The sequence below is a fragment of the Pseudopodoces humilis genome, chromosome 1 (assembly GCF_049639895.1).
Source record: "Pseudopodoces humilis isolate 2021_Gansu_Grassland_sample_001 chromosome 1, ASM4963989v1, whole genome shotgun sequence".
NCBI lineage: Eukaryota > Metazoa > Chordata > Aves > Passeriformes > Paridae > Pseudopodoces > Pseudopodoces humilis.
The window spans coordinates 82690348-82707013 of NC_142200.1; the positions used below are offsets into that span (position 1 = coordinate 82690348).

The window sequence follows — 16666 nt, forward strand, 5'->3', positions numbered from 1 at the left end:
CAATTAGTTTTATTTTCCACTGGGCTTTTTCTTTTGATGCAGTTGTGCTTGATAAGAGAATATTAACTACTGACGCCTTAAACTGATGAGACTAAACACCCTACTAAACAAAGCAGCTACTTCTATCAGATACTTGTTGCAGGCTCCCAGTGCTACAATTCTATAGCTTAACATATTCTATCTTCTTCTAATTAAAGCATTAGTAACCTAATCTGTCTTCTGCACTAGCTAATTCTCTTTGCTTTAAACTCTCCCCAGGCCTCAGTCTTTGCTCACAGAAAAAGAGTTCAATCAACACAATTCAAATTTAATGCTTAGACTACAGTATCTATAGAATTAGTGAGAAGAGAAAAAAGCGAAAAGGATACTTTCTTTTGCAACCATAGTTTGACTACATTACACTAAACTATTCATCTGGGCCCAGCATATCCTACTGATCAACACTACCACATGGTTTCCAGACAGGCAGCTCCCAAAGCTGCTCCTGCCACATCCATCACAGCCATTCCTCCCTTTACCTTGGCTTGCACTGTTCCTTGAATGCAGGACTTTGTGTGTCATCACTGGGACACAACATTGTGAAAAATATCCTGTCCTCAAGCTTAAAAATACTTTCCCACAGGCACACAAAGCCTTGGAAAGCTTCTAATTGCACTCAGCTGAATGCAAATTTCTCTGTAGAACCTAGTGCTCGACTGTTCAAGACAGCTCAAAAGGCATGGAAACAACAAGGATAATGATTTCAATAACAATTTCTTCCTCACAAGGAAAAAATAACCAGGATAAAACGAAAAACTGGCTTAAGCGCTTAAGAAAAACCAGAAGGCACAGCCTATCAAGAGAAGAAAAATAGAAATGCATTACACATACACGCTTTTGAGGATGAGAAGCCATATCTAAGTATTTACAACTAGTGCCAAAACATCTCTGCCCTCAGGTGTCTGGCCATCCAAAATGCGGATAAACAAACTGTCACTTGAAAATACGTCTTATATCTTTCTGTCAAGAAAACTTGAGCCAAGGATATCTCAATATTTTTGTGTCCTGTGATATTTCCTCAGGCAATCCCTTAGTGCAGTACCTTCCTCAGTTCTTCTTTTCACTGGGCAAAACACGAGCTTTGCTCAAATTCTGACTGCATTACTCTACTTTATTCTGTTAAGTCATTGCCTGTCACACCAAGAGGAGAGAAGGACACTCTGAGTCTTACAGATAAGAAAAGCATGTTGCAACCTATTTGCCATGTGTCATTTCCTACTGCCCACCCAAAACACCTTACTTATTACAACAGAATCCTGGAATCCTAACACAGTTGAGGCAGCCAAATCACCTTCTCTGTAGACTCATCCCAACTAGTAAGCTATATATCAGACTCCAATTTAGTCTTTTGTTTCTACATTTTCCCCCTTCTGTCACCATCTCCTAAACTACACAGAGCCAATAATGATACTGTCCAACCCCCAGAATGTCAGACCGTAAACTATTCCAATAAAATATTTTTGTTCAAACAATCTGGAGTCAAAGTCAGAAAGCTGGCATGGATTTGTAAACAAAGACCCTTTTCAGATCTTCAACAGGAAAGTACTAAAGATACACTAAGCTACTCACTGCCTGTTAAATGCAAGTTGTTCACAGAAAGGGAACAAGTAGAAAATGAGCAGTGTCAAGGTGATGCAGGGGGCTCCAGGAGACTTCAGAACTTCTCACTTTGGATGTTGTACATGAGCAGAGAAGAGAGGTGAGAAGATGCAGGGGTGCAATCGATCTGAGACAGCAAGGCAGAACCAGCAGACACCTTTCATATAGTCTAGGAGATTAAAGAAAGAAAAGCAGCAAGGACCATCTGATGGCAATTAATTACTTTTCCAGAATGAACTAATAGGTGCAGATTAGAGAAGGGTTTTTTGGTGGTTCTCTCCTCTCCCTCTGAATTCTCAGGGGGAAAGTTAAGCTCCCAGCTGGTGCCAAACGGGATGAAGAGACCCTTTCTTTCTTTGTATTCACACCTACCAAAACAATACCAAAAAATCCTGCTATTAACCACAAGTTCCTCACCAGCAGCCACGTCACTGCAAAGACTAAAACACTCAGACTGTGATGGTGGCAGGGGAGCAGGACAGTTGCAATGAGCCACCCAAGCCCAACCCTCCTTCACATGAGCTCTTCCCTCTTTTCAAGTTCATCTGTAATTTGTTGACAAGATTGTTTTTTTTTTCAAACCTTCCTTTTGAAGCCACACAAGCTACATCCACAGCACCAGGCTGGATCAGGTCCCTCAATAATTAACAGGAAGGCTGACATAATTAAATGCAGCACTTATTTTCCCCAAGTAATCTACATCTAAGTTGCATTGCCTCTGAAGTTATAATCTCTCAGCATTATTTATAAGGCAAAGAAAACCATACTTGTACTGCAACACAATACAGTTCTTCATACAAAATGTAACAGTTCCCCTTTATACTTTTTTTTCTCCAAATATGCAATAAAACATACAAAATACTGCATGGAATATGCCCCGTTGGTAGGAATATTTTTGTAAGGACAATGAAGTGTCAAAACAAGGAGCTCAAGGTACATTAGTAATTTCTTTTAGAGGGACTACGCTTTACTAATACTATCGAGTCTTTTGATTAAGATGAAGAAAATCCATTGGAAATGCATTTTCAGGAAGCATCAATGGCCTTGGCAAGTATCTTTTAGGGAAAAAAGAAATAGACAAGAATGTCTGCTGTGCTTCTGGCTAACTAATATTTTTCAACTAAACAATGTTGTGTGTTTTGTAATTTAACTGTCAAAGTTGTGACTGTACAATTTGTCCACACAAAAAATTACCCTTTTCCTTAGGGTGGAGGAGCAAATGGAAGTTGGGTGGTCTGACAGTATTTTGCATGATATTGCAGCTCTACAACATCTAAGATGGTGTTAGCAACCTATTCTTTTACTAGATTTTTAAAGAGCTACTCTAGTCAGGAAATGCACTCAAGTCATTCCTGCTGTCACTGTCCACACCTATTGACTGCACAAGGTTGTAATTTCTGCAAGAGATGTACTAGCCAATTCTGAGCAACTCTTGTATCTTCACCCACTACTTAAACATAGGAAGCCCCAAATCCTCATCTTGACTTCACCATGTATGAAGTGGGAAAATGATAAATTCCCTTTTCCTCTTTCCTAAATTTTCATTTTCTTTTTCTATTGAAGCATAACATACTCTGCCAGACAATGAAACTGCAACTACAGTATTTCCACTTGCTCTGGCACTGAAGTGGCTTTTGTAATTCAAGCCATCTGTTTAAAATTATTTTATGTACAACATCTTCACTGGGAATTTTAGAGATTATAATAACAAATGACAACTGCTTTAAATTTTAAATGTGGTTCAGTAAAGCATGTCCAAACCTGAGGCAAAGAGCTCAAAGAATACTTAATTTTCTTTTTAACATCACTTGATAATCAAAATTACTCTGCCTGCCTAGAATAGTCTCTTTTGCCAGAATTTTTCAGGGAGAAATTTGACTATGGCCTGCAAAGCATCAATGAAACATCAAGTGTTCCAATACTTGAACGTACGCAAATCAGTCACCCCAGCGTCAGCCTATGCAATTTTCTCTGAATTATCCTCAAATATAGGAAACTGTAGCCACAAGTTTCCCAGAAAAAAAAAAACATACCTGGGAAAAGCACTGACAGTGGCATAGCAGTGATAAAGAGAACAAGAGCACTTCATTAAGAAACAATTACTGTTTTGAGGCATGAAAGAGAAAACAAGAGCACCACCCTTTGGTACTGCTTGTTTGCCAAGTGGAGGCAAAACATGGAGTAGAAATTTAGCATTGCACTCACTCAGGATGCAGGTAGCTAAAAATTCAGAACTCGGGAAAAACCAAAATCCAACAACAAGAAACCCTGAGTGATCTTGCTGTGAATTATTTCACTGGCTAACAGCATTTGGAGGACCTATGCCTGGTCTCAGGAATTATCTGCAAATCCTCTTGCATATTTCTTGATTTCTAAGTCATTCAGCAATATTCTACCAGCAAGTCTTCTTCAAACATCACTGTTATACTGTGTGTATATATATATATATATATATTTATCTCAGTATGGACTGTTTAATTCTTTCTTGTACCACTAAAAGTAGCAGATTACCTCAGAGTTCTGCATTCTTGAATAAAACAAAAAAAAAAAAAAAAAATTTTCCTGTCACTGTTTTTTTCTTAACCTGTTTGGAGATTTTGTAGATGGATTTTTCATATTAAAAGTTTTATGGGACACCTTTGGGGAAAGAACATCAGCCTGACAGTGTCTAATAAAACACATCCTACCAGTTTCCACAGGTCAGGGTCAAGGGACAAGTGGTACTTAAGAGAACACAAGCACATGGAAAACAGATTGTCACAGCAGTCCTTGTCTTACTGGAGCCATCCCTCACAAACCAAGGCTGAAGGCCCCCTGAGGTATTTTTTAAGCCATTTGCAATAAAACTACACAATAAAGCAGAATTACCAATACAAGCATGACAGTTCTGCCCTTTAACAACAAAAGAGGCAAGGATCATATTTTAAAGTCATACAAGAAATATTAATGTAGAATACACAAGGATGAAAATGGAAAAAAAAAACCAACCAACTTTCAGCTGCACTCTTGCAAAACTAGTTTGCAAATGTATTATATAAACACAGAGAGGAAAACAAAATACCCTTTACCAAAAACCCCAGAACAAGCAATGCTTGACATATGTTCTACAGAAGCTAGTATGAATAAGGAAGGTTTAAAAAAGTTGGAAGAAGTTGTTTCTCTTCTATTAAGTCACATTTGCTTATTGAGAGCAACCATTACAAATAGGCAAGAATTATGTCATATTGTAACAAGCACATCTGTTGAATCTTATACAGAACCTTCTCAATGCAAATTTACCAGTAGCTTCAGTATGAAAAAAAAAAAAAAAAGGATCACAACCTTCCAAGCATACAGCAATACTTTCAAAAAAGGCATAAAGAAGTCAAATAATCAATTTGTAGTTCCCTATCTTTTCAAAAGTTGGGGGTATTTTCCTTTTTTTAAAAAAAACAAAAAAACCAACAAAAAACTTCAGAACTTTTTGAGTTCAGAAGTACTACTCAGTTATGCTAGCAAGTTGACTATAATGTGTAGCTGAATACTAGTCAACCAGCTAGCATAATCTACATTTTCTATATCTTTACCTGCCAAACTTCCATTCCCAAGAAAGCTGACCGCAGACAGAGGCAAGTTAAGTTCCCCACTGAGAACAAAACCTCCTTTAAGGCCTGAGGAGAGCACGGAGCAGGAGAGCAGTCCCAGTGGAGCTGCACCACACGCGCAGCCCAGCGCTGGGCACAGCTGGGAGGCCGCGGCAGGGGCGATGCTCTCCCACCGCCCGGCGCTCTCCAGGGTCCTGCACCGCGCTCGCATCACGGCACACCCAGAACCTGGCAAATCCCACCCCTCAAATTTTGAAAGAATTGCAATAGTCAAGTTGTGAAGTGTAGAAAAATGATAAAAAGGATGGATGATACGCCCTTTAAAAGAGCATCAGGTCGTAATATAAGCATACACTGTATTTGTGCAAGGATAGTTTGAGGTCCAGTAAGAAATCTCTATGCAAAGGAATCAACTTCTCTAACTCTTCCACCAGCAGCCATACTTGCAAGCTGTTCACAAAGGAAGCATTTCCCTAAGCTCCCATAAGACTCAAAACTCACTGAACTCATCAATTACTGCAGCCTGAAATACTGATATTCACTTTAGAACAAAACTCTCTGTGCTCCTCCATCAGCCTTGACTAACCAAGTAGTTAACATTCTTTATCATTTACGATATATCAACTTGCAAACACCCTCTGCTGCAGCCATGTGAGCTTATATTTGTTTTTATTACAAAGCCAAGCCACTTTTCATTTGTATAAGATACATTTATTTTTCAGTTGCTGATTCACTCTAATAATTAATGGAGACAGAAAATTATTCTTGAAAAAAATCAGTATTCTTCTTCTTTGCAACATGGGGAACTGCTGATTTAAAATGAAACCACCCCAGAACTCGAACTCTTTCAGCAAATGAACAGCAATATATTCACCATAGAGAAAAAAAGAGCTCAGAAGACAAACCAAAAATTGCTAGGGAGAAGTCTACAAACCAGGAGAATGCAAATAGGCAATAACTTTGCAATTCTCATATTTGAGGTGATCTATGTATCAGTTATCCACTTGTACTCTGCCACCTATAGAAACTTGCTTGTAACTAAAAGCACATTTTCCAAAATATTTGGACCAGCAAGGCAAATACATTTTGCCAGGTATTTTATATAAAAACAGCATATCAGTTAATAAAAGACATAAAAGAATAAAAGGCTTTCACATTTACAAATACTGCAAGAAAAAACAAACCAGTACAGCTGCAGAGAGCTGTCCTGTCCTCCTCTTCTCCTGTTCATTTATTCCCAAGCCAAATCTCTTCTTTGGGCTGGCACAGGCAGTTGAACAACTGGATAATTAAGCATTCTAGAAAACTAATTCAATTGAAAATAACCTCAAGGAAAAAAAAACCCCAAACAAACAACCCCATCATCAGGAAGAATAAAGATAACTTTGCTGTACACAAACCTCTGTGTTGGCAACAGGACAGGATGCCATCTCCTCCTAACGGAAGACCTAACTCAGCATGTTCAAAGCACATCCTCAGACTCCTTCTTTGAAGCCTGCATCTCATATTAGTTGTAGTCAGCAGGCCATGTAAGGAAAAAAAATGCGGATTTTTTTTTTTTTTTTCAAAACTGTGCAAATACTAAATTGAAGAGGAATAATGTGAAGCAGACAACAAAAGCACAGAGCAGCTTCCCTTCCCTACCTCCATTGTCCTCCCCATGGTGAGGCAGGGTAAGGCACCCATCTCAGAGCCCCTGCAATACCCTTCTCAGCAGCCTGCAGTCCACACAATGTGCTCCATCTTCCAGGCTATGGTGAACAAGGCCCAAGAAATTCAACACTCAAGTGTTTACAGCATCCTAAAAGGTCACACCGTTGATTCAGAGTTTATATATCCTCACTCAGCTGTAACAGCAACTCTTCCTTACATATTCATTCTCACAAAACCATAAATATACACATCATAAAGCCTGAACAAGTTTTCTAACATACTTCTTAAGCTCTAAGTGTGTTTGATAGCTTTTTTTTTTTTTTTTTTTTTATGGTAGGCTTCCAAATACCGACTGTTTACAGTAACACTTCAAAACAGCAGTTATGGAGGTAGAAAAACACAGCCAAACTTGAATTCAAAGGGATTTTGGGGGATTGTTTTGTTCAATTCAGGTCTTCATCTGATTTAATGGGCCATTATCACATTTTTGATGATGCTGAAAATATTTCCAAGTGCCCCTTCACACTGCTTTACTACCTTTACTTAAAATCCCAATTTAATAAACACTTTATAAAGTAAGTTTGTCTGGGTAAAGCTGCATCTGAATGTCACACACAAGTAACCATTAACTACTGATACAGGCTGGTCTCATTAAAAAACATTCCCTTGAAACTGGAATGGACAGATACAATTTCAGAGACACAGCAGAGGCATTTAAGTACAAGTTACCAACATTATGTGTCTCAATATTTGCATTATTTGGCACCTGCAAAATATCAAAATATTTTAGAGCTTAGAGTTAACAAAGTACTAAAATTCATTTTAAGGGCTGAAAGCAAACAAAAATCATAATTACCTTCAAGTTTCTTTTGAAAGGAGGCGAAAAAAAAGTTAGCATTCACTAAACATATATAAACAACGATTCCTTCAGGCAGCTCAGTTTTAGAAGAAAACTTAAGAGTTGGTAGAACTCATAGATCAGCATTATTTTAAAGTAAAAATCAGATTTGCTTCAGATAGTTCTCCATTATTTTGTTCTCTGTGCCCTAATTGGGATCCCAATCAGATGAAAAAAAGCTACTCAACTTCCCTGTAGGACCCACTAGAACACATTAATTCATATACTTCAAGTATTCAGCACAGAAAAAAGCCCCAGTTTGTACCTAATAGAATTAACTTCCTTGAATGAAATTAGCCTTGTCTGTGGAAGCTGGAACAGAAACCCCCTTAAAGCTTGTGTGTTCACTGGCTGTGAGAATGGCTGGTGCTGCACCAGAGTAGTGCAGAAAGAACACTTTTCACAGCCATGACCCTGCCAAACAACAGAGAGAACCTGAAACTGGTCATATGTTTCAGTTCACTAAACTCTCAGGCACTAGCTCAAGATTGAACACTCCTACCAAAATCAACACAGTAAAAGCAAAGTCTATTATTTTTCTATTAATTTTTCATCTCAGGGACCATAAATTTAAAAGTTCACCAAAAAAAACATGCATAGACTGAAAAAAGCACCTTCTCCAAAAAAAAAACTCTTCAGATATTTTTTGTACAAGCCCATGTATTTTGGAATCTTAGCTTTCCAAGATGTATTGAGATGTGTCGTTCTTCAGATACAGAACTCAAATCCTTTAAAAGTTAGGAGGAGACAGCAACTCCAGTATGAGACAAAGCAGCTTGATGAACAATCTGCCTCTCTCAGAATGACTACTGAATAATTAACTTGCAGCTGTCTGCCTCAAGTAGACCTATATAATGCTCCATTTCCAGAACTCGAGCAGCTTTTTCTGCCTCACACATCCTCTGGGGCACTATCAGGTTTTCTTCTCTGGTTTCTCAAAACAATACCCCTTTGGCACATAATAAACTCTTTTAAGCATATTGTTACAAGCATATTTCTCTACCTACAGTCTTCAGTCTTGGAATACAAATTTCAGCCAAGTTAGTTTTTTCCCCAGCCATCCATAAATTATTTTGGAGCAACTGAGTGACATCTGTAAATATTTAATTTAGTTGCACAAACCCAAACAAACTTCTTCCGAAGCACCGAGACAGTGGAACGCTTTTACATTGATTTCGCCGTGGAAGGGTGAAAGAAGTTAGTCCTTAGTGCCACAGCACAGAGGGCAGAAGAGTTTCAGAAGAGCAAGGCAGAAGGGAGTGTTGGGAGTCCCGGCGCAGGCGCTGCAAACCCCGCGGATCGCCACCAGGGGCCGCTGCAGGACCCCGGCAGGATTCTCCCTCCTCCCCAAAGGCGGCAAAGCGCCAGACCCGACCTTCAACAAATTCACCCCGAACAAGCTCTAACTCTCCAGAAATGAAAGCAAAAAGCAGAAGGTTTCTGTAAAGGTTCTCAATTCCACCGGAGCAGAAACAGTAAAATGTTTTTGTCCCTATTTTTATTGTGATCCCACCGGAATTTTAAAGCCTTTTCAACACACTGCTATTTTACTTTATGCTATGATCAGTTGATTAGCTCTGCCACTTAGGCTCTTTTTTGTGCATCAATAACATAAAACAATATAGCAGTAATAAAATACGAAGTTTATTATAGGACAGAACGCTAAACTGAGTATAAAATTTATGGAAAAGTTACGTGAATCCCAAACTGGAAAGCACAGTCTTTTACAGCAAACTACCATGTGAATGGAAGAGTTTGGAGCACTTGAGAGTGCTTTTAGATCTCCATGTCACTGCTAAATATTCACATTATTCTATTACCAAGAATTCAGCTCCAATACGCAGGTCCTAGCAGATCAGCTTTACTCACAGCTTCCATTGGTGGGAATGAAGCATTTTCAAAGAAACAAAACAGAAACCAATGCTGGCCCTGTTTTGCATAGTTTCCAGTGAGCTCAACTTCCTTCACTACCAGCTGCTACACTCCAGCTTCAAGTTTTTTGACAGGCAACACACAAAGTAACCACTTCATGTCATTTTAAAAGTGATACTTTCACATTTCCAGATGCACAACTTCAAGGATTCATAGAATCACTAAGGCTGGAAAAGACTTCAAAGGTCATTGACTCCAACCATTAACCTAGCACTGGCAAGTCTACTGCTAAAACACATTCCCAAGTGCCACATTCACGTGTCTTTAGAATATTTCTAGGGATGGTGATCCTACCACTTCCCTGGGCAGCCTGTTCCAATGCCTGATTACCCTTCCAGTGAATACATTTTTACTAATATCCAAACTTATGCATAATAGGAAAAAAATTCAATGGCACAACTTGAGGTAATTTCTTTTCCTCCTATCACTTGTCACCTGGGAGAAGGTGCCAAACTCCACCTTGCTACAGCCTCATTTCAGGTGGTTGCAGAGAACAAGAAGTGAACTTCCTAAACTTCCTTTTCTCCAGGCTAAATGACCCAGCTCCCTCAGCCATTCCTCATCAGACTTGTGCTCCAGACCTTTCACCACCTCCATTGCTCTTCTCTGGACTTGCTCCATCACCTCAAGTAAAAGAGCTTCCAGAACTGGACACAGGATTCGAGGTCCAGCCTCACCAGTGTCAAGTACAGGGGGATGATGACTGTCGGTCCCGCTAGCCACATTATTGCTGATATAGGCCAGGGTGCCATTGGCCTTTTTGGCCACCTAAGCACTCTGCTGGCTCATCTCCAGGCAACTGTCCATCAGCATTCACAGGCCCTTTTCTGCTGGGCCAGCTTCTAGACACCTTTCCCACAGCCTGTAGCACTGCCTGATGCAACTTGTCCAAATCCCTCCGGCAGAGCCCTGTCACCCTCTGGCAGATGAGCCCTCTGACCCAATGGGAGTATCACTCTACTCCCTGTTCCCTTTACCTGGCTCAGGGGCTGTACATCATGAGGGTAACTGGCTTTGTCCTTAAAGAGTGAGAAAAAGAAGACATTTTGTACCACAGCCTTTTCCTCATCCTTTACCATGGTTTCCCCTTGCATTCGACAAAGGATTAACACTCTCCTTTTGCTGCTGATGTATCTGCAAATATGCTTTGATGTCTTTTACAGCAGTAGTCAGATTAAGTTCTAGATGGGTTTTGACCCTTCTAATTTTCTCTCAGCATAACTTTACAACATCCCTGTAGTAGTCCTGAGTTGTCTGACCTTTCTTCCAGAGGCCATCAGCTTACAATGCTCTCCCTAATTTCACCAACACCTGAGAGATGGACCACACGCCCATTGGGAACACAGAGTTACAGAACCAGTTTGGCTGGAAAAGGCCTCTGAGATGAAGACATCGAATCCAACCCATGATCGAACAGCCCCATGTCACCGAGACCATGGCAGCGAGTGCTGTGTCCAGTCTTTCTTTAAACACCTTTAGGGACAGGGACAGTGACTCCACCATCTCCAATGTCCATCTGCCCGGGGGCCCTGGTAGGGCGCTGCTTTCCCCGGGAAGCCCTATCCCCAGACAACGCAACCCGGCGAGGTCTGAACCCCCAGCCCGGGCTCTGAGGCCAAGCCGAGCCGCTCATCCCACCAGTCCCAGCGGCGCCGGAAGACTATACGGGCTGGGTGGCCGCTGTGGAGGCTGCTTAGCGGCCCAAGCTCTTTGCGGAAGCGGGGAGGCGCAGCCCGTGCCCACCCCCCTTCCCGGGACCGCAGCCTCAGGATCCGCCGCCCCCTCCCCGCGGGCAGCGCTGGGCGCCCACGCGCAAGACTCACTCCTCTATCCCCCGCCGCGACCCACGGACACTTCCGCTTCCGCCCGCCCCGGCCCGCCCCCACGCGGCTGCGTCACTACGCCACGCCCCTTTCGCGCCCCGCCGCGGGCGCGCCCTAAAGCCACTCCCGCACAGCTCGTGGCCACGCCCCTCAAGGTCTCTCTCTCCCCCCCCGGGCCCCGCCCTGAGCGGAGTGGGTGAGCGCGAGGGCCGGAGGGGGCGGGGCCGCGTGCCCGGGCGCCGCTCGCGGTTGGCTGCGGGAACTCTCGCGCGATCGGGGATCCGGAAGCGGCAGCAGGGCGGGTGGGAGGGCGCCGAGGAGGCGGCGGCGGGGAGTCGCTGTGGCCGCAGGTGGCGGCGGCGCCCGCAGCAACAGCAGTATCGTCAACATCGTCGACACCATCGCAGGGGCCCGGCAGCGTCTCGGGCCCCGGCCCCGCCAGGAGGGGTGTCTGCGGCGGCGTCTCCGCGCAGGCTTTTGCCGCGGTAGCGCCCCGGCAGCGGTCGCGCCGCGCCGGGCTGTAAGATGGCGGCGGCGGCGGCGGCGGGCGGGGGTGGCAGTGTGAACCCCTTCCTCAGCGACTCGGAGGAGGATGAGCCCGAGGAGTCCCGGCCCGGCGGCGGCAGCAGCAGCAGCACCGAGCCGGGCGGGCCGGCGTACCCGCAGCAGCAGTCGGAGCCGGCAGCGGGGAGCCCTGAGGAGCTGCCGGGTCTGCGAGCGGCGGCGCCGGGCGATGCCGCCGCGGGGGCAGGGGAGCTGCCGCGGGTGCCGATGGACGCGATAGCGGCGCAGCTGCTGCGGGACCAGTTCCTGCTGACGGCGCTGGAGCTGCACACGGAGCTGCTGGAGAGCGGCCGGGAGCTGCCCCGGCTCCGCGATTTCTTCTCCAACCCGGGCAACTTCGAGCGGCAGAGCGGCACGCCGCCCGCCGGCGGGGCCCTGGGCAGCCTGAGCAGCAGCAGCGGGCTCGGGGGAGCCGGCGGCAGGGAGCCCGGGGCCGGGCAGCTCAGTAAGTGACCCTGGCTCGGGACCGGGGGGACTCCGGGAAGCGAGGGCAGCCACCGGTGGGAGCTCGGGATTGGGCAGGGATGACTCTCGGCGTCGCTGGGCGGCCAGGAAAGGCGTTTGGCATCGCTCCTTGTTCCAGTCATTCCTTGCTCTCTCTGACCTGAACAGGACTCGGGGAGGCTGTAGGAGCGGGGCAGCTGGGGGCGGAGGAGGTGGGCTACCAGAATCGGTGTTACCCTGGTCCCACAGGCGTAGTTTGATCGAGCTTCGGTATCCCTGTGAACGTCACGGGTGTTTACCAAATGTGGAAGAAATTATTTTCAGCAGCTTCTTTAGTGCTCACTGCCAGGAGATAAATCGTACGGTGCTAGGAGAAAGAGTGGGGTGTTATGCCGTGGGTGCCACACTTAAAGTCTAAAAACTGTCAGAAATGGGGTATAAGGAGCCGGGGTTCTATTTCTGCTGGTGCATCTAAAGATAGGCCCGAGTTTCACAGGTCACTTGCACAACTAATAAAATGCTTCCTATAATTAATGCTACCATGTTTACCAAGTGTCTGTGATCTTTGGCTAGCCAAGGAAATGGGGAACAGTAAATATACTGAGTTGGTATAGGTTCAGGGGGCAAAAGGAGTGCAGGTATTGGTGGGACAGTATTGTCACATAGCTGGCCTTAAAAGCTTTCAGTTTTAAAAGTAGCACACATGGCTTAAAATAAAATCACTGCTGTGTCTTGTCAGTATTGCTGTCAAGACAAGTAAGATTCTACAAAGGGGAAAGTCTGTGGAAGTGGCTTTGGGAAAGAGAAGCTGAGCAGCCACCTGACTTTTGAGGACTTAATGAACTTGTGGGAAGGTATTGAAAGGAATTGTGGGTAGCAGACAGGTGAAAGAGTTAATTAAGAGTTTACCAAGATCCTTAAAGGCATTTTGTGAATGGTCCTATATTTTCATTTCTTTTAAGAATTTCTGATGTTGCAAAGACACGAAGTTACACTTAAAGTTTGGAAATAACTAGTAGCATGTGGATGGCTAGGATAATGGAGACGTCTAAACATTAACTTCTTGGCGCATTTCAAGATCTCTTAAAAAACTACAGCTTTCTAAAAAAATCTTGCTGTGTTGTTTATGTTCTCTTGTTTATGAATAATTACAATTTAATACTTTTTGTCCAACCGAGAGCTTCAGTGTGGTCTTCTTCATGATATGATGAGTGAATGTTGGAAAAACTTGTGCTTCAGGGCTTTGAATTGATATAAATCTCTGGTTTATCCCCAGGCTGCTTCCTTGGGGATTCCAGTCAATTAATCTGATTTAGTATTCTCTTTTCTTTGTTAACATAATAAGTTGTTTCCAGTTGTTGATACTTCGCATACTCCAGAATTAGGAAAACAGCAACCTATGTGTCTGTGTTGTTATGCATGCAAAAAAAATCACTTCTTGCAGTCTCAGACCAAAGTACACTTATGTAAGAACATCTTAATTATTATTTTGCTGACCTGCTTATTGATAGATGCCTGTGGGATGTCCCTATTAAAAAAAGAAGGGAGGAGGCCGTAGCAGTGGGGAAAGAGAGAAGGGCGAATTAACACTTAGTTTGGACAAGTTTAATAATACTGAAGTGCTAAAAATAAATATCGTGCTAGACCTTATGCTAAAGGTATGTCTTGAAATCTGATATCTACAATAGGTTAGAGAGTGCATTTCAAAGGATTCTTTTTGTCTCAATAGTGATTCAAAAGGCACTTTACATTAAGTGACATTGAAAGGTGACAGATGCAGAACAATGAAAAAATATTTTTATATAGCTCGAGTAGCTTTTTTAACTTGGTGCCATCAGACTTTCAGTGCATTCTGGAGTCTAGCATTGATCTAGCAATTGTGACAGTGCTGTTCAGACTGATTCTGATTGAACAGGAGCTGATAATCTCATGCCTCTGTAGTTATGTCATTTTCCAAATAGCAAAAATTAGATGGCAGAAGACTGATGGGCTGAAAATTGTGGTCTTTGGAAAAGTTGCCTTGCTTTTGCCCTAAGCATCTCGTATTACCTTATTTAGGTAGATGGCTGAGCTATAGTTCAGATCCAAAAATAAGTCCGAACAGTTTCCTAAGTTCGTCAAAATATCCAGTTTTGTTGAGAGATCCAGTCTGTTGTGCCTGCCTTTATAAGAGAGTTGTGCGTGTACCTTCTCTTGCTTTAACATGCCCAAAGGTATCTCAGAATAAGCTACTAGTTTTCTTAATAGAAACTATTGATGTAGAAAGTAGTGCAGTTTGGTATGATTGCCATTTCTAGGTCATGTGAATTTTATGCTTCAGTAAAAAAAAATTCATAACATCATTAAAAAAATTATTTCTGTTGATTTCTGAAGTCGGAATTTCTTCTCAGTACTAGCTTTGTACCTGTTCCTCCCACTCCCCAAGTTAGATTAATTTCTCTGGCTTTAGTCTGAGATTTTTCATAATTGGAGTGGATGTAGAAAAAGTATGACTGGCAATTCTTATTGAATGTGAAGTATGTTTGGAATGCTGCCTGAGGATTTCCACTGAGCAACAGAAAGCTTTCGTACTTTGCGTACTGTACAGAATGGGAGAATTTCAGTACAAGTGTTCATTGCCTAAAAGGACTCTGACAAGTGCCAGTCTAAACTCTGAGTGCATGCTGGAATTTATTTTGGTGTGGTTTTATTTCTCCTCTTAGTCTTCAAAGACTGTTACAAAAAGATTTTGCTGAAGTGTCATCGGATTTAAACAACCAGCATCATGTGGTCAGCAAGTGACTTAGAAGCTGTTTTGTCTTTGAAACATGCTTCAGAGCGCTTGGTTGCAACAGCAAATGACAGTCAGATGACTGGGATTTCTTACTTTGCAAAAACACCCTTCCTTTTTTCAGCAGCAGGAACATCACAGCTACAAACTGAGATTAAGATATATTGTGGAAATGTGTCTTGTGTCTAGCAGCTTTGCTTTTCTAGTTTGAAGCAAATTCATACTGTGAAGGGGGTAACAGTATTCCTTTAGCTCAGCACCTGTGTACAGTCATTCTTGACGTCCTGTATCTCAGCTAGGTGTTCCCAAACTTCTGAGAGCTTCTATTGGTTTCAATAGCAGTAGCTTCATGTCTGCTAGAGCATTTTGATACCACCTTTCTAATGCCACTCATGTGAGCAGTATGGTTCGGAAGTCCCTCCTTCTTACTGTATTCCAGATCTTTTACAAGGCTTTAGTCAGCACCTACGCATTAAATACAAATTTTTGTCCCGATCATTTTTGCACGAGAAGGTAGAGTACAAGTTGAGACACTCAAAATTTAGAAATAAAACTGTGGCTCAAATGTCTTATCTGTGTTCCTGGACCACAAATGTGTTTATTATATGCATGACCATAATTCAAGCGTGTGCATAGTGGGTGAAGAAAACTTATTTTTAATGTGATTGATATGTTGCCCTTTGGTTGCTATGTTTGATAAATGCCCTTTCCTGAAGGAATGCAGCTTATACTGGTAGGACTAGTGTTAGTCTTAAAATTTGCCATTTATTTTTTTCTTTATTGGCACAAAAATGCAACATTCCCAAAATTTTAAATGGCTTTAATGAAAATCATAAGGGGTTTCAGCATTTATGTTACATTTGTGGTTTTCAGGAGAACATTTTTTTCTAGTTATTGCCATAATGACATTGTTTATAACTTTCTGGGGATTTGATTCTAGTTATATTAAATTAATCCATTAGCACAAAGATATAAAGTATTGTTGCTGCTTCTTCACAGTAACCTCCTGGCTTTGTTTATTATTTGGAGTGTTTCATTTTCCTTTTGTTGTTTTTTTGGGGGGGGGGGGCGGGTGGGTGGAATATTGTAATGCATTGCTCCTTCTGCTTGTAGCCTTTGAAATTCAGATGGATCCTACTGGATAAAGCCAAATGGGAAGAGTATACAGATTCTACCTTTGTGAGAGGGGGTGGTAACAGCTCTTTTCAATCCTGAATCACAAACATTGTAATTTTTTGCAGGGCTTTGCCATGACCAGTGTTTCAACATATTTTTGTTATGAATGAAAATATAGCAGAACAGGGCTACTTCCAAACAGTTCACTATACCTCAGCTTAAATAGCAGTCTAAATAATACAGG

General features: G+C 42.6%; 2 protein-coding genes across 9 annotated transcripts in view; one reads left to right on the forward strand and one right to left on the reverse strand.

Annotated features, from left to right (window-relative positions):
• PIGN (phosphatidylinositol glycan anchor biosynthesis class N) overlaps positions 1 to 11568 on the reverse strand; it is a 107644-nt gene extending 96076 nt beyond the window's left edge. For 5 of the 6 annotated variants that reach the window (XR_015773660.1, XM_088061846.1, XM_088061856.1 and 2 more), the window contains exon 1: positions 11529 to 11568. The gene's annotated coding sequence lies outside the window, so the exon portion shown is untranslated. Of the gene's footprint in view, positions 1 to 1608; positions 1628 to 11528 lie in introns of those variants that run through there. The other variant, XM_088061844.1, reaches the window with a different exon arrangement.
• A 300-nt stretch (positions 11569 to 11868) lies between these two features.
• Positions 11869 to 16666, forward strand: part of RELCH (RAB11 binding and LisH domain, coiled-coil and HEAT repeat containing) — a 76916-nt gene continuing 72118 nt past the window's right edge. For all 3 annotated transcript variants that reach the window (XM_014255599.2, XM_088059988.1, XM_088059998.1), the window contains exon 1: positions 11869 to 12537. In XM_014255599.2, coding sequence (XP_014111074.2) covers positions 12054 to 12537 — 484 coding nt within the window. In that variant the 5' untranslated portion in view covers positions 11869 to 12053. The remainder of the gene's footprint in view (positions 12538 to 16666) is intronic.